This window comes from Hermetia illucens, chromosome 3 (genome assembly GCF_905115235.1).
Source record: "Hermetia illucens chromosome 3, iHerIll2.2.curated.20191125, whole genome shotgun sequence".
NCBI lineage: Eukaryota > Metazoa > Arthropoda > Insecta > Diptera > Stratiomyidae > Hermetia > Hermetia illucens.
In genome coordinates this window covers 40,201,916-40,224,131 of record NC_051851.1, presented here as the reverse complement: position 1 = coordinate 40,224,131, position 22,216 = coordinate 40,201,916, and the positions used below count along the sequence as shown (strand labels likewise).

At 44.8% G+C, this 22,216-nt stretch overlaps 1 protein-coding gene across 1 annotated transcript; it reads right to left on the bottom strand.

Annotated features, from left to right (window-relative positions):
- Window positions 1-3,865: 3,865 nt before the first annotated feature.
- On the bottom strand, window positions 3,866-11,159 carry LOC119652746 (cell division cycle 5-like protein). The gene is made up of 8 exons (XM_038057045.1): window positions 11,042-11,159; window positions 10,723-10,988; window positions 10,536-10,666; window positions 9,946-10,406; window positions 5,488-5,645; window positions 4,920-5,431; window positions 4,177-4,865; window positions 3,866-4,120 (listed from the first exon to the last, which is right to left on the bottom strand). The coding sequence occupies exons 1-8, from the start codon at window positions 11,084-11,086 to the stop codon at window positions 3,944-3,946; spliced, it is 2,439 nt and encodes an 812-aa protein (XP_037912973.1). The 5' UTR covers window positions 11,087-11,159; the 3' UTR covers window positions 3,866-3,943.
- Between the last annotated feature and the right edge of the window lie 11,057 nt (window positions 11,160-22,216).

The following is a 22,216-nucleotide window of genomic DNA, read 5'->3' as shown; positions in this document are numbered from 1 at the left end:
ACGGACTGTTCCTCCAAGCAGAAGAGAAATCATTTTGGTCATCAATGCATTCAAACGGAGTATCGCTGCACCTGTAGTTTATGCACATCTACTACTTCCACTCATACGGGAATCCTGAATTCGAGACCACCCCCAAAGAGTGGGAGAAGAGGATGATTGTTAAGATTCCATCGAAGGGCGTCTATCTTGAGTGCCATAAATGCAGGGGTACCTGCCTGCTCCCTAGCGTCGCAAAGATGATAGCTACAATAATCCTGGAACACATCAAAGAATATCTATGTATCTCGAAAGCTTGATCGACAGAGAACAGGTTGCTTTCTGTTGTAGATCCTACTGCATTGACCAGATCAATATCATATGGAAAGTTTTGGAACAGTGCCTGAAGTTTAGATCCTCGCTTCACCTTCACCAGCTTTCCAAAGCATGGAATGCGAGTTTGTCTGCGCTACGCAAAAGGGACATTTACGAAATCGACATATAATGGCACCAAAATGTCACGTGCCGCACCGAGCTGAAATCTCAGAGCAATTTGAGGTCGAAAGCGGTGGCGACCGATATTATTTCTGCTTGTTAATTGACATTCTTCATGCTGCCCTATCCGGAGGACGTGGAGGAGTTAAATGGATTATGACATCTGTTTGCTCACTGGAAAATGGACCTTGGTCAGCTGGCTCTGGATTTGGAAAGATAGACCAAGTAGAGTTGGACTGAAGATAAACACCAAACAAAGGAAAGTTTCTCAGTCTGGCGGTTTATCACACGCTCCCTGTCTGCATTAATGGGCATAGCATCTTACTTTCTTTCTTTTTCTTCAACCTTGGTCCCCTTCACAAGCGGGGTCGGCTCGTTGTTATTTCGTCATGAGGTTCTATAAAATGTCTGATCTGGATGCAATCGCGAGGCTTTTAAATCCCCGCCCAGCGTATCAAGACACCGATCACCATCGACTTCGATGTTCAGACCAATCTTGGCAAGTGAATTCTGGTTGGCGCGAATTACTTGACCATACCATCGAAGACGCCTCACTCGCAGTTTTCCCAGGATCGGTGCAATCTCATATCGACCGCGGGTATCCTCATTTCGGATTTTCACTAGTCCAACGCAACATCTTCATCTTTTATAGTCGGCCAATACTCAGAACCATAGAGAGCGACAGGACGGATGACATTGCGGTAAATTTTAGATTTGAGGCGTTCGTTGATACGTTGATCACAAAGAACACCAGTTGTGGAACGCCACTTTATCCAGGTCGCGTTAATGCATGAAACAATTTCATAAAGCAGTTCTCCATTGGTGATAGCATTGACCGGAGATATTTAAATCGCTCAGTTCTAGGCAGGCCACTGCCTCTGACAGTGATTGCGTCTGTTTCATGGGGATCGCTCGTCAAAAATTCAGGTTTATTCAGATTCAATCTGGAGCGAGTAGCACTTTCTGACGTTTAGCGCTAAAGTAAAGCAACCAAGGTGTCGGTATATCAGAAAACTAGTCGTCGCCATAAAGAAAACAAAGAAAAGTCAAGAGGGAGAAATAATAAGCGGCCCAGAATAGAGCCCTGTGGGATGTCAGAGGAGGGGAAAAGGACCGGGATGTGCAGCCACCAAAAGAGGCCCTTTAACGAAGTCTGTGTAGATAGTGTGCATTTCCTGCTGTGAATTCTAGCCATTTGGGCATAAATTTGGTCAATTCGAACAGGTTGGGGGCTGTGGACGTATACATAACGAAACCATGTTACTCTTTCTCTATGAGGTGGCCGGACAACCAGTCACTGACATACTTTTCCAGTGGTTTGGAACAAGCGAAGAGGAATGAAATGGGATGATGATTCTCAGCAAGAGTGCGATCGCCATTTTTTTGAATGGGGATGATGAGAGCCTCTTTCCACAGACTAGGCAAATGGTTCTCTTCGAAGCTCTTGTTGAAAATAATGATGAAGGGAGAAGAAATGAACTGAACATAGAGGTTAGGAAGATCGTCGTGACCAAGACAAGGAGGGGAATGGTAGGAGGTACGGGGCAAGGCTGCATCCACTAGTGGGAGAGAAAAAGGAGGGAAGGGAAAATCGACTAAGGAAAAATAGCGGCAGAGTAAATCACAAGGTAGTTGAGGGGAGCTAGCAGAGGAGCCAGAGGATTTAATGAAAGGAGGAGATAGTAGAGCGGGCTTGCGGGAGTAGCGAATGTAGGACCAGAATGGTTTGAGGCTTCCACACTGGCCAGGTTTTCCTTTCCAGACTTAAGTATTAAAGATTTGGCCGAGGAACGGGTAGTTTTGAAAACAAACGAAGATAGAATAGTTTCCAGAAGGAAAAAATTCAACCAAATTTTTTGGGGACTTCAGAGGTTAACCAGACTTGGTAAGAGCGCAGGGACTTGGGGGAGGAGGTGATGGAACAAGAAAGAAGATCTGATAGAATGTATTGAGTGCTTGGTCACATGTTGATGGAGAGAGGAGAGGGCCCAGTTGACTATTGCTTAGGACTTAGTTAAACCTTTAAAATTCTCCGTGCGAAAGTTATACCTGACAAGGGGGTGAAGTCCGGTGACCAGAGCATCAAACTCAAGAGCAGGGTGATGGGCGTCAGCGGCGTCAGAGGGGGCATGACGGGATTGGGAAAAATAACGCACAGGAACGTTAGAGAGGATAAGATTACGAGTGCCATTTAAGGGATTTCAGGAAGACTAAATTGAAGGAAAACATAGGTGTTCAAAACAGAGGGGTTGGAACGTCTGATAATCTGTCGAAGAAATGTACGTATAGGAAAGGAGGAGGGTTGAGGCAGGGAAAATATACAGGATATGATAAAATGCATGTTTGGCAGTATGACTCGTACAGTAGCAGGATCATGAGTGGAAGAGAAAGAGGAAAAATGGCTTCCACACGGAAAGGAAACTTAACAGCTATCAGCACACCTTTGCCGGTTGACTGGTCAAGTGCAGCACTCTCTCTTCACAACGGAAGGCAGGGTAACCTTAGAGGAGCTCAAAATCTAAAATTCTTTCATCCAGCCAGGTTTCAGTAATGCAGATGACGTGATGTTGAAGTTCTAAGACAGATAACTTGAAAATCAACAGCTTATTCCCTAGCTACTTTCCATTTTGGAAAAGTCTTATATTTGGGAAATCATTTAAGATCGTCGAGGCAGGCGGCCGGGTCAGATATTTTCTCGAAGCTTGGTTCTCTGAGAAGGCTTGATGAAGACCCTCTTGCGGCCAAAAGGAAGATTGAGCGAAGACTCGAGGTCATGGGAATATGTCACTTTGGAAGAAGCTATCACTCGGTCGGGAGAACCATTCTTCGCCAACTTCGCAGACCAAAGTGGTGACGGAGTTGAATTGGTCCCGCTTCTGATCTAGGCCAGAGTATCGTCCGAAGTGAGACCACCTAAAACAGTTCCTCACAGGACACGGTTATAGAAAATATTTGCATCACTTCGAATAAAATAAGTCTCCAACCCTTCCTCGAGAGTCGCTAGAGTTGAGAACCCGGAGCACATTATTTTCCATTATCCGAAGTTCATAGAGATGAAAAAGAAAGCGGGCCGATGCCTTCGGAGAGCACAACCTCGTAGAGGAGACACTGGATGGCTTAATGGTTCGCGATTCAAAGCTCCAGAAAGATTTTTATCGTGACTGGATATCAGATATTAACCGACTCGGCTGTGAATGGGTACCTGAGTTAAATCAGGGTAATAATCGCCTCCTATTGTCCCTTTAAAGTCTTAAATAAAGTGCTCTAATATGCTTAAAGGGCGAGTTCCAACAATTATTTTAACCGTATCTGTTGACCACAACGCGATCAAATCAAAACCTTGATTCTCGTCGCTGAAATTCGGAATTTGAATCAAAACAATGTTTTTTAATTCCATAGTCTTTATTTTGTATTTTATTTTTCCATCTTTCTAAAAAATCTTCAAGACAAGGAAAAGAATACATAATCTCTCCTAATCTTCCTCCACTGTCCTTTCTGTCGTATGGTTATTAGACTGTCCTACATCATTATTAATAGCGACCATCTGAAGACTTCTTTTCAATTCTTCAAGTTCATCCCGCAAACTAGCGTACTTAGCCTGCAAATCTTTTTCACGTTCCATTTGACGCTTCACATCCTCCGTCAGAGACTGCGAAAATAACAAGAATAATTATCAATTCAACTGAAATTAAAATTTATAATTACCTCCAAACGTTTCGGGATGGCAACTTTCTCCTGTTCGGCTAAAAACTTGAATGTAGAGAGGGCTAGATGATTTTGTTCGATCTGGTCATATGTATCCTGCAATTGCTTCGAAAGAGCTTGAGCACGAGCTTGATAACCTCCCAGCAAAATTTTCAGTTTCTTTTCAATTTTACCGCATCGTTTCGCTTCTTTGGCCATGTGTTTGCGGTTCTGTTCGAGACGTTTTTCTGCCGATTCCAAGCGATCCTTTTTGCTAGCAAGATTCGCTCGGGTATATCGATTTTGACTTGGCAAATATAACACTTGACTGAGGCACTCTTGCCACACTTGTGAATAACTTTCTAACGATAGATCACCATGGCCCATGCCTTGCTTGACAACTTTCATTTCTTCTTCTAATAAGGATGAGGCCGCTTTGAGATCTCCGTCCGAAAAATCTTCATATGGGTTGGATTTGAAATAGTTTTGTAGCTGTTCAACTTTGCTCTGTTGCTGATTAGGAACTGGATTTTTTACGGAATCGAAGAGTAACATTGTAACCATTTCATGTTTAATGAGTTCTTCTGCTTTTTGCAGATCGTTCAGCCCCTGCTTCTCGGACGGCGGTCGCAAAATCTTTGTGTTAACTTCAGTTGGTCTTGGTAGAGATCTTTGGATGACTTTGGAGCGTTTCGCAAGTTCTTCTTGTTCTGTGAAGGAATATAATAAGTTTTATCAATTGCTTTATGAACATTTAGTCTTACCTTTCGCTTTCAAATCAGCAAGTGCTTTTGCATCAACATCAGCCTGATCTTCGGCAGCATCCTCTGCGGGCTTTGATTCTTCAGTCTCCTCCTGTTCGTCGGGAACTACTATCTCATAATCATTTTTCGGTGTTGGCAAACTCGCTAGACCGTCTCTCAAAGATTGTTTAACTTGCCGCTGATAGTTTTTGAATGCTGCGGGAGTTTCTGTTACACTCAAACCGTCTTCAGGATTTATATTTAATTTGTCTCTGACAAGAGCGGGTGTCGCTGCTGCTCCAGGAGTTTTAGCCAGCATAACAGAGGACGGGGTGGCAAATCCACCAGGTGTTGCCGCATTACCATGACTAGAACGGAAAGGTGTGGCGAGAACAGTATTTGGTGTGGCTATTGCAACACTTTTCGGCAAGGCACCCGAAAAATCTGACTCGTGAAGAGGAGTGTTAACGCCACCTTTGAGAGGAGTGTCAACATGCGTTAGGGCCATCATGTTTTGTGCTTCTTGCATGATTCTGAAAAGTTAAAAATCATTCAATACTTTCGATTTGGTAAAGGTAAATTACTATACCTATCGGTATATGGAGCTGGGGTTCTAGGAGTCGCCGCGGCTTGAGGAGTAATGCTGTAGTCAGCAAGCAATGCGTCTGTTGTTTCTATCCCACTTTCCGACGCCACTTCTTTCGCTATTTCGCTAGCACGACCTAATTTTACTACTTGTTGCAATTCCTGAAATTGTGAAGTATAAGCATAAATTTGGTGTAAAAAACAGAATATTTATTGAACACACTTCTACCAAGCCAAAAAATCTGATTCTAAACTAAAGGCAAAATCAACAACAGGGACAGCGAAAGCTCCGGCGGAGCGAGTTCAAAGTCGAGAATATCAACACCATCCAGCACCGCAATTAAAATCTTAGAACAATTTCCCCTTCCCAGTGACAGAGAATCGTTTAACTTCACCCACAATAATTGCTCCTAAAAGTAATCACTTGAGATCAATAATCAAACAATTAACAGCTACCGTCTCTGAGTTGACAGAGGCCGTCGGTGCTTTGCGTTCGGGGAGCGGAACTAGATTAAGGTCTAGATCCGCCTCCCGAAATAAGCGATCGAATAGTAGGTCGCCGGGATCTTCGGCAAGTACAGGGGCATGATGGTAATATCGTAGGTTGGCTGAAAAGACTACAAAATATACCAGCAGCTGCAATTTCTCACCAAACAGATCAAACTTGCCGGGAGTTCTGGCGACTGCTACCCGAAATGCACCACCACGTCGCCTCATAATCTATGACCCCTTGAGCCGGCGCAACTACCTGGTCGATGCGGCCGCTGAAGTCTCGATTCTCTCTGTATCCCAGAATATTAATTTTATACCACAATCATTAAAATTCGCGGCAGCAAATTCTCCGTCGATCCGCACGAATGGCTACAGGCAAGTAGCCTTGAGTTTAAGACTCCTACGAACGTTTCCTTGGCGCTTAATAATCGTGGATATCAGTATACCCATCTTAGGCGCGGATCACTCATCACTCAGATCATTTATTGGCCCCACAACTTCCCTTAGGTCATCAGTAAAAATCGCATCATGCTCACCCAGCACTCTTTCCATTGTTTTTGAAGACGTTGCCGACACCCGTATTCGTGCATTCTCTGAGACGGTTAATCATCAACACTATTGGCTCCACACCTTTCGAATTTTTCGAATTCACTCTTTCACACTTGTGGACTATGCAACACGTCGCAAACCTTTCAAACATTCCTCCAATCTGTGCTGCGAAACCTCAACTTCTGTTTCGTATATTTGGATGATGTTCTGGTCGCGTCTTCCTCTGAGCCCAAGCATTTAGAGACCGGTCTAGTACTCAACGTTGAAAAGTGCAAACTTCTACAATCACAGGTGAGATTCATCCGTCAACTGATTAGCCCTGAAGGCATCCAACCGGACCCAGTAAAACGATTTCGAGCTTCCCGGTTCCCGGTTCTCAGAAGGTTCTTGGGCATGTTAAACTTCTACCAATCGATCCTTAACGTCTTCTTGTCTGGACCGAAAATGAAAGACTCCTGTCTAATGGTGTGGTTTCCAGAGGCTGTCCAGGGGTTTGATATCACCACGCAGCAGCCGATGGATGCTACACTTCTGGCATTCCCTCAGCAAGCTGCACCCCTAGGCGTATTCGTCGATGCCTCAGACATTGCCATAGGTGCTGCTCTTCATCGTGAGTTATTAGCCGCGTACCTCGCAATTAAATACTTCCAGGATTCCCTTGTATATAGGCCGCTCACTTTATTTACGGATCATAAACCACTAATTTTTGCTTTAAAGTAAAAGCCCGCCAAAGCGTCCTCCCGCTAACTTCGTCCAGTTCACTTCCCACATTCAACACGTTTCTGGAAAAGATAATGTGGTTGCTGATGCTTTCTCACGTGTTGTAGAAGTCAAGATCTCCGCCACTGTTTATTTTAACATACGCAATTGCGAGGCGCAGAAGGACGACGCCATTCTTCAGAGCTTGAGGACCAACTCCAAATATGCATTTAAGGAGTTTCCTATAGCAGGAAACACGATTACGATGCGGTCGGAATCCGCACGAGAGAAGCTCCGATCCGCACGCAGTTTCAATGTACAATCAAAATTTCAGGTTGGAAAGGTTCGCTCCACGTCGGCAAGGACCGTTCTAATGACAGACTACTCCATTTGCAATTTAACGGCGCTTTCCGTTTTCTGATGTTACTTTTGGATGTAATTAATTTGAATGAATTCACTTTGACAACTGCACAAGGTATTATTTGCGTTCCAAGTGCCAATTATTAACGTCACTTGCATTAGTTCGGTCGCTTCCATTAATAAAAATTGAACTTAAGCCGGAGGTATGTGCACTCTTAGTGGCATTTAATTGTATGATTTTCATAACATAAAATATGTTCTTGCACAAAATCCCGATATTGCAGATAATCTTCAAGTTTATACAATTAGTGTATGCATCTTCCTGTATTTTATGTTATGAAATTCATACAATTAAATGCTGCTAAGAGTACACATACTTTCGGCTAAAATTCAATTTTTATGAATGGAAGCGACGGAACTAATACAAGTGACGCTAATAATTGGCAACGCAAATAGTGTCTTGCGCAGTTCTCAAAACGAAATCATTCAAATTAATTACATTCAAAAGTAACAACCGAAAACGAAAAGTACCGCCATATTGCAATTGACGTAAAGTGTCACACGTCGCAAAAGTTCAATTTTCCAAATTTTCTGCGTACTGCATTGCGCAACTGACTTATTACCTCATACAAGTCCGTGTAATGACAGCATTCATTCCGCTTATCTTCTGTTCAACATCCAGTATATACTGCGAGACCTCAGGCAAGGCACAAAGACCATATATTCCGGCCAATTTCCGAAAGGAAGTATTTCACTCCATACCCGATCTAAGGCACCCAGGCATTCGGATAACGAATCGGTTAGTCACCGCAGAGTATTTCTGGCCGTCCATGAACAAGGAAATTAGTTCTTGGACCAGACAGTACTTCGCATACCAGAAGTGCAAAACAACAAAGCGTGTGAGGAAAGAGGTAGGAGTGTTCCCTCGGTGCACCAACCCTTTTCACATAGTCCACCTCGACATCATTGGCCCTTTGCAAGACTCGCACGGTTTCAGGTATTGCCTCACAATCATCGATAGGTTCACGCGGTGGGCTGAGGCAATACTTCTGAAAGACATTACTGCACAATCTTGTGAAGAGGCCCTCTGTCGAGAATGGATTCCATGCTTTGGTGTGTCGGCAATTATAATCACCAACCAGGTAATGCAGTTTGAGTACTCCCTTTTCTCAGAGTTGAGCAAACTTCTCGGCCACCGCACAACTGCTTACGATCCGCAGTCCAATGGGATGCTCGAAAGATGGTACAGGACGCTGAAGGTCCGCTACAATGGCCCAAGACGACTCTTCTTAGCCTCCGAACAGCCAATCGCGAAGAATTTGCTGCAAGTCCCGTGGAACTAGTATACGGGGAGAATCTGAGACTCCCCAGCGACCCTGTTTTCGACATCAGGTCGGGTCTAAACGCTACCGGCCTGTTGCGTCCGCTTAAGGAGGCAATGCCAAAACTAAAGCGGCCAACCGCGCGAAAACCGTGATTGACGTGCCCAGGGATCTCGAATTCTATACGCACGTCCTAATTAGGACGGACGCTCCTCGGAAGCCGTTGCAACGAGCAACTTGGTGTCACGCATGCAAGTGCGAATCAAGTTGGCCACGACATCGAAAAACAATTTTTGACAGCGAAAATTGTTTTTCGAGTTTAAAAAGGAAAAGAAAGGTCCAACAGAATGTTCAAATTATTGTCCGACCTGGTTGCTCCCCGATACCATGAACATTTTTGAACGCATTCTTCACAACCGTCTTTGCGACATAGCTTATCTTGAATTAAGGCAGGTCTGTAAAAAGCTGCGGAAATACTGATGCAATATACGCTAAACAGTTACTCATGGAGAAACACTGTGAGAAATAATGCCCTCTTAACATTGCATTTTTGGACCTAGGGAAGGCGTTTGACCGTGTACTACACGAACTCATTTGGTATGCTCTGCGGCAACATCTAGAACCACAACTTCCGTCCTGGGTTAAATTGCTCTATCATGATCCGAAAAGTAAGGTGAGAAGTGTTGCGGGTGAATCAAACCGGCTTCGTGGCTTTCCACAACTGGCTTCATACGCTGGATGGTGATTTGAGAGCCTCGCGACTGCATCCAGATAAGGCATTTCATAGAGCAAAATCGCATAGCGAATTTCCCTTCTGAAAGGGACGAAGACTGAAAAAGATTATCCAAAGCAAAGGTAAAGGTTTCGTTCGTAAAACGAAAAATGAATTTGGTTCTCGGTGGATGTTATTATCAGTTGTAAAGTTTTGTAGAAACACAGGTAGCAACCTGGCCTAGAAAATGAGCTCAGTTGGTCATGAATTTCGATGAAAGCTATATTGGCCCCCAAAATTGCGAAAAAAGAACAATTGAATCCCTTACCTGATCTGAAATTTGAGGTTCTGGCAACACCAACTTAGAACGCTTCCTCGCTGGCTCTTGATTTTGTAGCATAGCCAATGGCATATCATTTTCTTTTCGCTCCTTCAACTTTTGCTTATCTTTCTTGCGTTCTCGCTCCTCTTGCTCGACCCGTAGTTCTCCGTCCAAATCTTGTTGGCGCATCTTGTTAAAATCTGGTTCCATTTTTTCCACAACCTCTTCGGATGTATCGTAGAATCCTAGTGCCGGTCTTTTCTCGAAAGGAATCTCCGCATTGTAGTCGATTCCTTTCAAACGTTTGCGATTGCCACAACCTATCCCGGCTGCTCGCAATTCCCTTCGCTTCTGAAGAGCCGCCAATCGTCTGGCTTCCTCCAATTGCTTCTCACGCGCTTTCCGTTTAGCTTTTTTACCTTGGGTGTTGGCTAAACGAGCTCGGGCTTCCGACAACATTTCGAGTTCTGAAAGACGATAAAGCATAAATGCCACATAAATTATAAATGTTGCCTCAAACATTATTGACTAAAGTTCTCCTGGTAATTGGAGTCGATCAGCAATTGGGATTCAAAGATTATCTAATTTCCACTCACCATCTTCGTCCATATCTTTTGGATCAGGACGTGCCGGCTTAGTTTCTGGATTCGGATCAATTTCTCCTGGTTTAAGTTTTCTGGGGTCATCCACTGAGTCGTCTCCATCCTCCTTTCTCTGAGCTTGATCCCTATAAGTAAGGTAACGATAAACTACCTCGAAAATTAATCTGATATCAATTCTTACAGCAAATATTCGTATCGTTCAAGGCATTGAGCTGCCGTCCTCCCAATGATGGGAGCAATTGTTCGCCATTGGGTGGGCATCAACTTGGCAAGATGCAGAAGTTTTTCATCTTCCTCACGGGACCATTCTGTCTTTTTTATGCTGGGATCTAACCATTCATACCAGCGGGCCTTGCATTGCTTCGCCGACTTCCTGTGAAGCAAAGATGCAATTCGTGACCACTGGTTCTTGCCATACTTCATCACGGCGGCTTTGAGGATTTCATCCTGAAATGTGGATATAAGCGGACGGACTTACTAGGAAAGCAAAAGGAAATTACCTCGGTGTTCCGCCAAACACCACCTTTGATCATAATTCGCGGCATTTTGTCAGTAAATCACACTTCGTACGAAAAACGCAAAACAGTAGCAACCACAGCGAGTGGTTCCGAGTTTGACAGAATAGACGTCAATATGGTATCGTGTATTTTCTGGTAGAGGCGCTGCTAGAAATGTCAGCCGGCGACAATGACGCCAACGCTGCTGGTAACACTTTAACGGCAACTTACTTTTGGGGAAAATAACGGAAAATTGAATTGGATTGGATTGGATTGGATTCTAAAAAATTTTTCACCGGATAACCGTGTAAGGTATCAAATGAAAGGTCTCGATTAGTACTTTCCGTAACTGACATTAGTTTTGTCGTGAATTGCAAAGTGCGAGCGAGGAGTCAAAATCTACGCACTTAAAGTGAGACAGGACTCATTTTCGGAAACTACCCAACCTAAAATCCGAAGAAAATCAGGGTGGTGCGCTTAGATGAAATCTAGGCCTCAAAATATGTCCCAGTCCGATATCTGCTCAAATAAACTTACTAACTGACTAAATAAACTTACTACTGAAAAACCTCCCTTAAATTGATCCTAGGACTTGTATTAGCATAGAGGACAAAATTTCGTTTATACATCCTAAATTTCATGGAAATCTGGCCATTAATGCCAAAGTTATAGCAGTTCAAACTTCCAAAGCCATGCAAATAAGATGCTGACGTCATAATTAACGGGAATAATTGCCATTCGTCTAAAGTATTAAAGTCGCGTTTATCTACTTTTCTGCAGCCTTTTTTAAGGGTTTGTATAAAACACTTATGTGAAATCTAATCCTCGAGAGATTCCGGTATCTGCTCAAATTAATTTACTAATAGTATATTACCAAAACCGAAACGTATAAACTGCCTTCATCCAGATCGAGCGGCAAGCTGTACATCAATGAAGGCAAAACAAAGTATATGGTGGCAACGTCAGCCCCGAAAACCAACCAACCAACAACATCAAACCGGACTGGTCAAACGGGAAGAATAAAGATAGGAGAATGCAACTTTGAGACCGTTGATAATTTCTCCTATCTAGGGTCGAAAATCACAACCGATAACAGCTACGATGATGAAATCCGCGCACGGTTGTTGTCAACCAACAGAGCCTATTTCGGCTTACAAAAACTGTTCCGCTCGAAACGTCTCACCATAGGGTCAAAGCTCTTACTGTATAAGACAATGATCTTGCCAGTTCTCATGTATTCCTCGGAGACTTGGGTTCTTAACAAGAAGAATTGCGAACTCTTGGCCACGTTCGAGAGAAGCATCTTCCGAAGAATTTTTGGTCCCCTACATGAGGATGGACGATTCCGTAGCCTACATAAGGACGAAATCTATGAGCGATACACCGACCGTCTGGTTGTGGATAAAATCCAAGTCGTTGAGGATGATCCGGCCCGAAAAGTCTATAAGAGCAATATCTATGGTAGGAAAAGAAGACGAGGTAGACCCTGCCTGAGATGGAGCGCCAGCGCCAGCGCCAGACAGCTTTTAGGGATATTGAATTGGTGGAACTCGGCGCAAAACCGGGATATCTGGAGTTTCTTATTAAGGCAGGCCTAGACCGGATACCGTTTGTTGATGACGATATTACCAACTTTTAGAAATTGACTAAAAAACTTATTAATTTCTTGCGAATTAACAGAATACTAAGCCACACAAATAAGATGCTGACGTCATAATTAACGAGAATAATTGAATTTCAAGTGAAATATTAAAATTCCGTTCAAGAAGAATCTAATTCTCCTCAGCCGTTTTTTATATCTGGTGTCGGTTAAATTCTTCGCATTTACTAATAATATTAAATCAGAGTGTGTAGCGTATAAGGTCGACTATTATCAATACAGGGCTTTCTATCAAATGATTTATTTAAATCGCTTTCTGAAAATATAGATCAATGGAATTTTTAGCTATGTGATACAAAGCTTTCATGCGCTCGCCGCTCCTCACATCTTCTTCTTTTTCTTTAGCCTTTGTGCCGTTCACAAGCAGGGTCGGCTCGTCGTGATAGTATGCTGGTCCCAAGCCCAGGTAAAGGAGGAGGGTTTGAGGCAACGTATTCTGTACTATCCTCAGTAAAACAAAAATAAAATGCTGAGATCAGGGAAAGAGATAAATAGAGTATAGTTGGATTTATTCTACTATGCAAAATCCTACCTGATCTCTCTTGGTGACAGGCCCCGCGACAGGTCGACCAAGAAAATGCATAGAATGTCGCTACAAGCATGATGATCGGATTAAGTCAGAGGCCTCGGAGAAATGCTAGGGCGTCCACCTCAGTCGACGCGGCAGGACGGGCCCCGGTCCTGTCGAGAAATGGGCAAGGGTTCTTGACGCATGGACGGCGTCAGGACGTAAGCAAGTTAGTCCGCACACAACGAACAAAACAAATACGTGTCTGCACGCTAAATGTTGGTACCCTAACTGGAAAGACCGAGGAACTCGCAAGAGCCCTTCGGAAAAGGTGCATTGACATCTGCGCTCTGCAAGAAACCCGATGGTCTGGTGCCAAAAGCTGCGACATTGAACGCGAACGCGGTAAAAATGGCTACAAACTTCTCTATTTTGGTAACCCACACACTCAATATGGTGTTGGCATTGCCATCTCAGAGGGTTTCCGTGATGCCATTAAAGAAGTCGAACGATTTGATGATCGGCTGATGAAGCTCACCATTATATCAGCTGATCGCACTATTCACTTCTTCACCGCGTATGCACCACAGACAGGTCGACCTGATGCCGAGAAAGATGCCTTCTGGCAACTTCTCGATGAAAAGACTTGTCACGTGCCTGCTGATGATTACATAATCATTGCCGGCGACCTTAATGGTCATGTGGGTGAAAAGGCAGACGGTAACAGGTGCCATGGGGGAAAGGGGTTCGGAGCGCGCAATGAAGGTGGCGAACGTATAATCGATTTTGCGGACACCCATGACCTTGTACTTATGAATACATGGTTCATCAAACGATTGTCTCATGTCCCCACATTTTATAGTGGGAACAATAAAACGCAAATCGACTATATTCTCATAAGACGCCAACATTTTACCACTGTCACTGATTGCAAAGTCGTTCCCTATGAGACCATCGCACCTCAACATCGGCCGTTGATTGCTGTCCTGCGAATTAAGCCACCGATAAAACGGCGTGAGGAACGCACTGGCCCGCCGCGCATTAAATGGTGGCGATTTGGTGAGAAGAACGAAGAAACGGTCTCACTCATACGATTGCCAACCATTACGAATGTGGAAGAATCATGGAACCAAATGAAAGACACGATCCACAAAGCGGCCTCTGCAACCCTCGGGGTCACCAAGCCGGGTAAGCGGTACATCAACCGAGATACTTGGCTTTGGAATGATGATGTTGAAATGAAGGTCCGTGAAAAGAAACGCCTCTACCACAAATTTCTCGACGATAAAACGCCTGCTAATTGGCAAATTTATAAGAATGCCAACCGGGAAGCAAAGAAAGCGGTCGCTGTCACCCGAGCGAACCATTTCAAAAATCTTTACGATAAACTGGACACTCGGGATGGCGAGAGAGATCTGTACCGACTTGCTAAAAGCCGTGATGAACGCACACAGGATATCGAACACTTCTGTTGTGTTAATGACAAGAACGGTACTTTGCTTACTGATCGTCGAGCCGCGACGGATAGATGGCGAGAATACTTCGAGCAGATTTCAACTGAAGAATTTGCTCATCCTCCACTTCCACAATCATTGCCGACATTTGGAGCAGTTCCACCAGTCAGCGCAACTGAAGTCGAGGAGGCAATAAAACAAATGAAATCGGGGAAAGCAACAGGACCTGACGACATCGCATCTGAGCTCTGGAAAGCAAAGAGCTGGGACCCAACACCGTGGCTCAGTGAATTCTTTAACCGGGTTATTCAGGAAGGAAGAACACCATCTGACTGGCAAGAAAGTACCACTGTTCCAATATGGAAAAAGAAAGGTAGCCCAGCAGAATGTTCAAATTACCGTCCGATCCGGTTACTTTCCCATACCATGAAGATTTTTGAACGCATTCTTGACAACCGTATTCGCGAAATCGTTGAAATAACCGTGAATCAAGCCGGATTTGTCAAGAACTGCGGAACTACTGACGCAATACACACTGCGCGGTTACTCATGGAGAAACACCGTGAGAAGCATCGCCCTCTTTACATTGCCTTTCTGGATCTTGAGAAAGCGTTTGACCGTGTACCACACGAACTCATCTGGTATGCTTTACGACAACACTTCGTGCCAGAAGAACTCGTGCGCTGGGTTCAATTGCTCTACCACGATCCGAAAAGTAAAGTTCGAAGTATGGCGGGTGTATCAAAACCGCTTCGTGTCTCTGTTGGAGTTCATCAAGGAAGTGCCCTCTCACCACTCCTCTTTGTCCTTGTTATGGACACCGTCACACGGGATATCCAACGTCCAGCGCCCTACACACTGCTTTATGCAGATGATGTTTTCCTAGCATCTGATAGCAAAAATGATCTCGAGCAACTTGTTCAAAAATGGAATGATCGCCTCATGCAACACGGTCTCAGATTGAATTTAAACAAAACTGAATTTTTGACGACCGATCCCCATGAAACAGGCACAATCACTGTCAGCGGCAGTGATCTGCCCAGAACTGAGCGATTTAAATACCTCGGGTCAACGTTATCAGCCAATGGAGAGCTGCGTTATGAAATTGCTTCACGCATTAACGCAACCTGGATGAAGTGGCGTTCCACAACTGGTGTCCTTTGTGATCGACGTATCAACGAACGTCTCAAATCTAAAATTTACCGCAATGTCGTCCGTCCAGTCGCTCTCTATGGTTCTGAGTGTTGGCCGACCATAAAAGACAATGAACGGCGTCTTGCGGTAATGGAGACGAAGATGCTACGTTGGACTAGTGGCGTCACACGTTTAGATCACATCCGAAATGAGGATATCCGCGATCGTTATGGGGTTGCACCGATCGTGGAAAAGTTGCGAGAGAGGCGTCTTCGATGGTATGGTCACGCAATTCGTGCAAACGAGAATTCACTTGCAAAGATTGGTCTAAACATCGAAGTCGATGGTAAACGACCAAAAGGCAGACCTAAGCAACGGTGGCTTGATACGCTGGACGGGGATTTGAAAGCCTCGAGATTGCACCCAGATCAGGCATTCGATAGAGCCAAATGGCGAAGCCGATCACGACGAGCCGACCCCGCTTGTGAACGGGACAAAGGCTGAAGAAAAAGAAGATTTTATGAAATGTCTGATCTGGATGTAATCGCGAGGTTTTTAAATCCCCGTTCAGCTTATCAAGCCACCATTGTTTCGCAAACGTCAACGCAGCGTCAAGCTTCCGGTTTCTCGACTTGTTTTCTTCTTTTTTGATGAGCGAAATGAACACAATATAATAATTATATAATTATATATATATATATATATATTTCAAAAAGCCCACGGACCCTCTTCCCGCCCAACCGGACCGAGGGGCGACCAACCTAAGGATGGGCTGAAGGCAACATCCAAAGGCCCGCATCACAGCGATGATGCGTTTTAACGCAAAGTGTGTGCGACCATGCGAAAATGTATTGCTACATCTCGATTGTCGCAAACACTTCAGCCAATGACGCGGAGGTCCTACACTACAGAGACATGGATCTTATATTGAAGACAGTGCGGATCAAGACTGAAACCCATTAGGTCAGATTGTTACCGGACAGGACTCTTCGGACTATAGCACAGGTTGCAAGGATAACTGCTTTTTGCATCTCCATGTATAGTCCAGCCCTAAGATCGAGCGTTTTCAGCGCTTTATGTAAGTTCTGCGGGACTAATCCCGTCGCTGAAATTATTACTGGGACTACTTGGATCTTTTGTAGTCTCCAAGTCTGCTTCATATCATCTGCCAAGGGGCCGTAGTTCCGGATTTTTTCGTGCTGTTTTTCAACAGTGTTCCGGTCCAACGGTACGGCTACATCGATTATAAAGCACGCTCGTTCTTCCTTCAGAAGCAGAACTAGATCGGGTCTGTTATGATTAACACTGTGGTCGGTGGCAATAGTGTGGTCCCACAGTAATTTGACCCGATCATTTTCCAAGATTCTCTGCGGAGTATACTTATAGTAAGGATGGTAGGTTGCCACTAAGTTATACTTCAACGCAAGGTTTTGATGGAGAATCTTGCAGACGGAGTTATGACGATTGGTGTACTCGGTACCGCTCAACATCCTGCACGCAGATGTTATGTGCTGGATGGTCTCCTCTTCACAGTTGCATAACCTACAACTGGAGTTGGTGATTGAGGAGTCGTGAAGAATGTACCGTTTATAATTTTTTGTTGGGAGCGAAGCATCCTGAATTGAAGTTAGGAATGCTTCGGTCTCATAGAAAAGTACACCATTTGTCAACCATTTGTTGGAGGCTTCGATGTCAATGCCTGACAACAACAAATTTTTTATATGACCTCCGTGAATGGGTTTTTCTTTCCACATGTCGATCTTCTGTTGGACTGAAGTAACATTCGACATGGGATCCCATTCTCTGCTTCTCAAGTTCAAAGGAGATAATTTATTATCTGCCATGACGGTAGCCTGATGTATTTGGCTAGAGGATTGTTTCTTATAGAAAAACTCACGAAGAGAATGCACTTGATTGTAGTGCAACGTTTTTAAATCAAGTACCCCCCTTCCTCCCTGATGACGTGGGATAGTGATCCTCAATTTTTCGGCAGCTCTATTGTGCATGTTGTTGTTTGCAAGAACTACCCTTACCCGTCTATTGACAGATTCTAAATCAGTATTACTCCACTGTATCACACCGAAAGTGTATAGAAGGACGGGAATGGCAAAGGTGTTGATTGCCATGATTTTATTTTTCCCGTACAGCTCAGTTTTAAGGACAAGATCCAGACGCCGCTCAAATTCCCCCAGCAACTTAGATTTAATTATTGCCACAGCAGGTGTTGTTGCTTGCAATATGCCGAGGTATTTGTAGACGTCGTCCGAATCCATGCCCTCAATTCGGATGTTATTTTGGCTGTATCCTTCGTTGTCGGTGTGTTTTCCCCGAACAATTGTTTTTATGCGACATTTCTCCAAACCCAACTGCATGCCGATATCCCTGCTGAACTGGATGGTGATGTCCAGCAAGGAGCGAAGTTGGTTCTCGTCTTTGGCATACAATTTGATGTCGTCAATGTACATTAAATGGCTTAATGTACATTTCGACAATATGCCATGCTTGACTTGGAACCCGTATTTGCTTTCATGCAAAAGATGGGATAGCGGATTCAAAGCCAAACAAAACCACAGTGGGCTTAGAGAGTCGCCTTGGAAAATGCCACGCCTGATTGGTATCTCTCCTGATGTTTGCGAAGATACCGATAGCTTCGTGCTCCAATTCTTCATTACTGTTCTCAGTAGAAGAACAACATTCGGGTTGATTTTATACAAGCGTAACACTTGTAGTAACCACGAATGTGATATGGAGTCAAAGGCTGATTTATAATCGATGTAGGCTGTCGAGATGTTTCGTTTTTGGTGGACAGCCTGCTTTACAGCTACCGTATCGATTATAAGCTGTTCTTTGCAGCCTCGGGAGCCTTTTGCGCATCCTTTTTGCTCCTCAGCTATCAATTTATGAACATCAAGATGTTTTGAGATGTTCGCGCACAGAACTGAAGTGAAGACCTTGTAGATGGTAGGAAGACAAGTAATTGGTCGACATTTTGAAGGGCAAGAGACACCCTGTTCCTTGGGGATGAGGAAAGTTATCCCCTTGGTGAAAAATGGTGGAATCAGGATCGGCAATCATCTGATTAAATTGATTTGCCAATATCCTGTGAGTGCTCTTGAACCGCTTCAGCCAGAAGTTGTGAATTTTGTCAACTCCTGGCGCCTTCCAGTTACCTGCCTTGTCAAGGACTGCTTTAACGTCGACTTCAGTTACGTCAGGCATGGTCATTTCGGGGAGGGCCTCGCATGAACGCATAAGGTGTGGGAGCCACGCTGCTTCTAAATTGCAACGACTGCATTCGCTCCAAACACTTCTCCAGAAGTCTTCTGCCTGATCCAGATTGAGGTTACTGTCCCTACCTGAGTTGATGAGATTTTTGTAGAATCCTCGTTGGTTCTGGAAGAACAAGGTGTTGTCTGTCCTTCGCTGAAAGCTTTTCTGATACCTACGGATGCGATTGGAGCATACCGCAAGTTTCTGCTTCAGCACCTCGAGGATTTCTTCGATTGGCATATCATTGGACAGATGGTAGTTTCCAATGATGTTCGCAACGCATCTGTGCACTCTTGGTGATGGATTTCCAAGGAGTGCTTGCGTCACACGACCAATCTCCTTTCTCAACTTTTCGACTCTTTTGTTGAGTCGAAACACCCAGAACGGTAAAGTCCTTCTGCGCATACCTCTGTTATTCGCTCTAAGATGTTGGTTATGGAGACGAATAACCGTGGCAGCTGCAACGTAGATCAGGCTGTGAACCTCTGTAGCAGTAATCTCGCTAGCCAAACGATCAGCCAAAATTCTGTCAACGGCAGCAATGATGTTAGTAGTTGCCGAAGTAAACTTCAGTTTTGGGATCCTTGGCCTAGCGTCTGGGAGAATCTCAGCATACTCTGTGAATGCGACCTGGAATGCGGTCAAAGCCTCATTATAAATTGGGTCGACATCCCCAGTTACTAAGCTTCTCCTGACTACTGGATTCATGGAGTGCCTTACAGGTGGAGTACTTGTGTTACTCCTTTGACTAGTCCGGTAATTTGATGACTCCAGCCCGAGCTCAAGTGAAACCTCTTGGAAGATTTGTTGCCTAGTTGGTAAGGTAACTCGGTTGTTATTCACGATCACTCGGTACTGGTTGACGACGTTCTGTTCCGGAACATGACTTAGCTCCGGAAATCGGGTTATGAACGCGTCATGTAGTCGATGTCTGTACCCTGATGGATTCCGTTCCAAATCCGTGACACGGTAATAGGCGCGGACGATAAATTCGTTGAGTTGGTTCGTCCAAACCATACGACGCCTAGGTCTCCCGTCCCTGGTGGTTGACGGCATAATCGTATGCCGCAAATTGCGAATCACATATATAATTATATATATATATATATCCTGGCGTACCAGGTTTATCCTCACCTGAGTTGCAAACGCAGAGCTGCATGCGACCAGGCGCGTGTCATGGGTTGCGGATAATGACATGACCCATCGGGTCAGCTACGAATATCGCAAGTTAATATTGTAAATAAGTAGCCGCGGACAAGCAGAACGTTTCCCTTTGTGTTCGTCCTCCCTTACCGATTCTTCCCATTCAGGGGGAGTAAACCTCCTTAACAAATCCGTAATCCGGGGTGAAGGGATCGACGCGCCTATCGGATGAATTGCAGTGACGTTACACTGTATTTCAGCGGCTCCCCTCCAAATACCTTCCCTACCTTTGGAGGCAACCATGGGGCATTGCAACATTGGGGCTCTGTTGCAGGGCTGACTGGTTCCCCATTACTCGTGGGAATAAAATTGGGGACTTTGGTTTAAATTCTTTAAATGGGACCCCAGGGACACGAAGACAGTACCCAACATGGATAAGGGTCGTTCAACAACATCAGAGCGGCTCTTCGCCCTTGGATGTTTTGGCGGTTATGCCGTCAACCACCAGGGACGGGAGACCTAGGCGTCGTATGGTTTGGACGAGCCAACTCAACGAATTTATCGTCCGCGCCTATTACCGTGTCACGGATTTGGAACGGAATCCATCAGGGTACAGACATCGACTACATGACGCGTTCATAACCCGATTTCCGGAGCTAAGTCATGTTCCGGAACAGAACGTCGTCAACCAGTACCGAGTGATCGTGAATAACAACCGAGTTGCCTTACCAACTAGGCAACAAATCTTCCAAGAGGTTTCACTTGAGCTCGGGCTGGAGTCATCAAATTACCGGACTAGTCAAAGGAGTAACACAAGTCATCATCATCATCAACGGCGCAACAACCGGTATCCGGTCTAGGCCTGCCTTAATAAGGAACTCCAGACATCCCGGTTTTGCGCCGAGGTCCACCAATTCGATATCCCTAAAAGCTGTCTGGCGTCCTGGCCCACGCCATCGCTCCATCTTAGGCAGGGTCTGCCTCGTCTTCTTTTCCTACCATAGATATTGCCCTTATAGACTTTCCGGGTGGGATCATCTTCATCCATACGGATTAAGTGACCCGCCCACCGTAACCTATTGAGCCGGATTTTATCCACAACCGTACGGTCATGGTATCGCTCATAGATTTCGTCATTGTGTAGGCTACGGAATCGTCCATCCTCATGTAGGGGGCCAAAAATTCTTCGGAGGATTCTTCTCTCGAACGCGGCCAAGAGTTCGCAATTTTTCTTGCTAAGAACCCAAGTTTCCGAGGAATACATGAGGACTGGCAAGATCATAGTCTTGTACAGTAAGAGCTTTGACCCTATGGTGAGACGTTTCGAGCGGAACAGTCTTTGTAAGCTGAAGTAGGCTCTGTTGGCTGACAACAACCGTGCGCGGATTTCCTCATCGTAGTTGTTATCGGTTGTGATTTTCGACCCTAGATAGGAGAAATTGTCAACGGTCTCAAAGTTGTATTCCCCTATCCTTATTCTTGTTCGTGCTTGTGTTTGACCAGTGCGGTTTGATGTTGTTGGTTGATTCGTCTTCGGTGCTGACGTTGCCACCATGTATTTTGTCTTGCCTTCATTGATGTGCAGCCCAAGATCTCGCGCCGCCTGCTCGATCTGGATGAAGGCAGTTTGAACGTCTCGGGTGGTTCTTCCCATGATGTCGATATCGTCAGCATAGGCCAGTAGTTGGGTGGACTTGAAGAGGATCGTACCTCTTGCATTCACCTCAGCATCACGGATCACCTTCTCGAGGGCCAGGTTAAAGAGGACGCATGATAGCGCATCCCCTTGTCGTAGACCGTTGTTGATGTCGAATGGTCTTGAGAGTGATCCTGCTGCTTTTATCTGGCCTCGCACATTGGTCAGGGTCAGCCTAGTCAGTCTTATTAATTTCGTCGGGATACCGAATTCTCTCATGGCCGTGTACAGTTTTACCCTGGCTATGCTATCATAGGCGGCTTTAAAGTCGATGAACAGATGGTGCAACTGTTGTCCATATTCCAACAGTTTT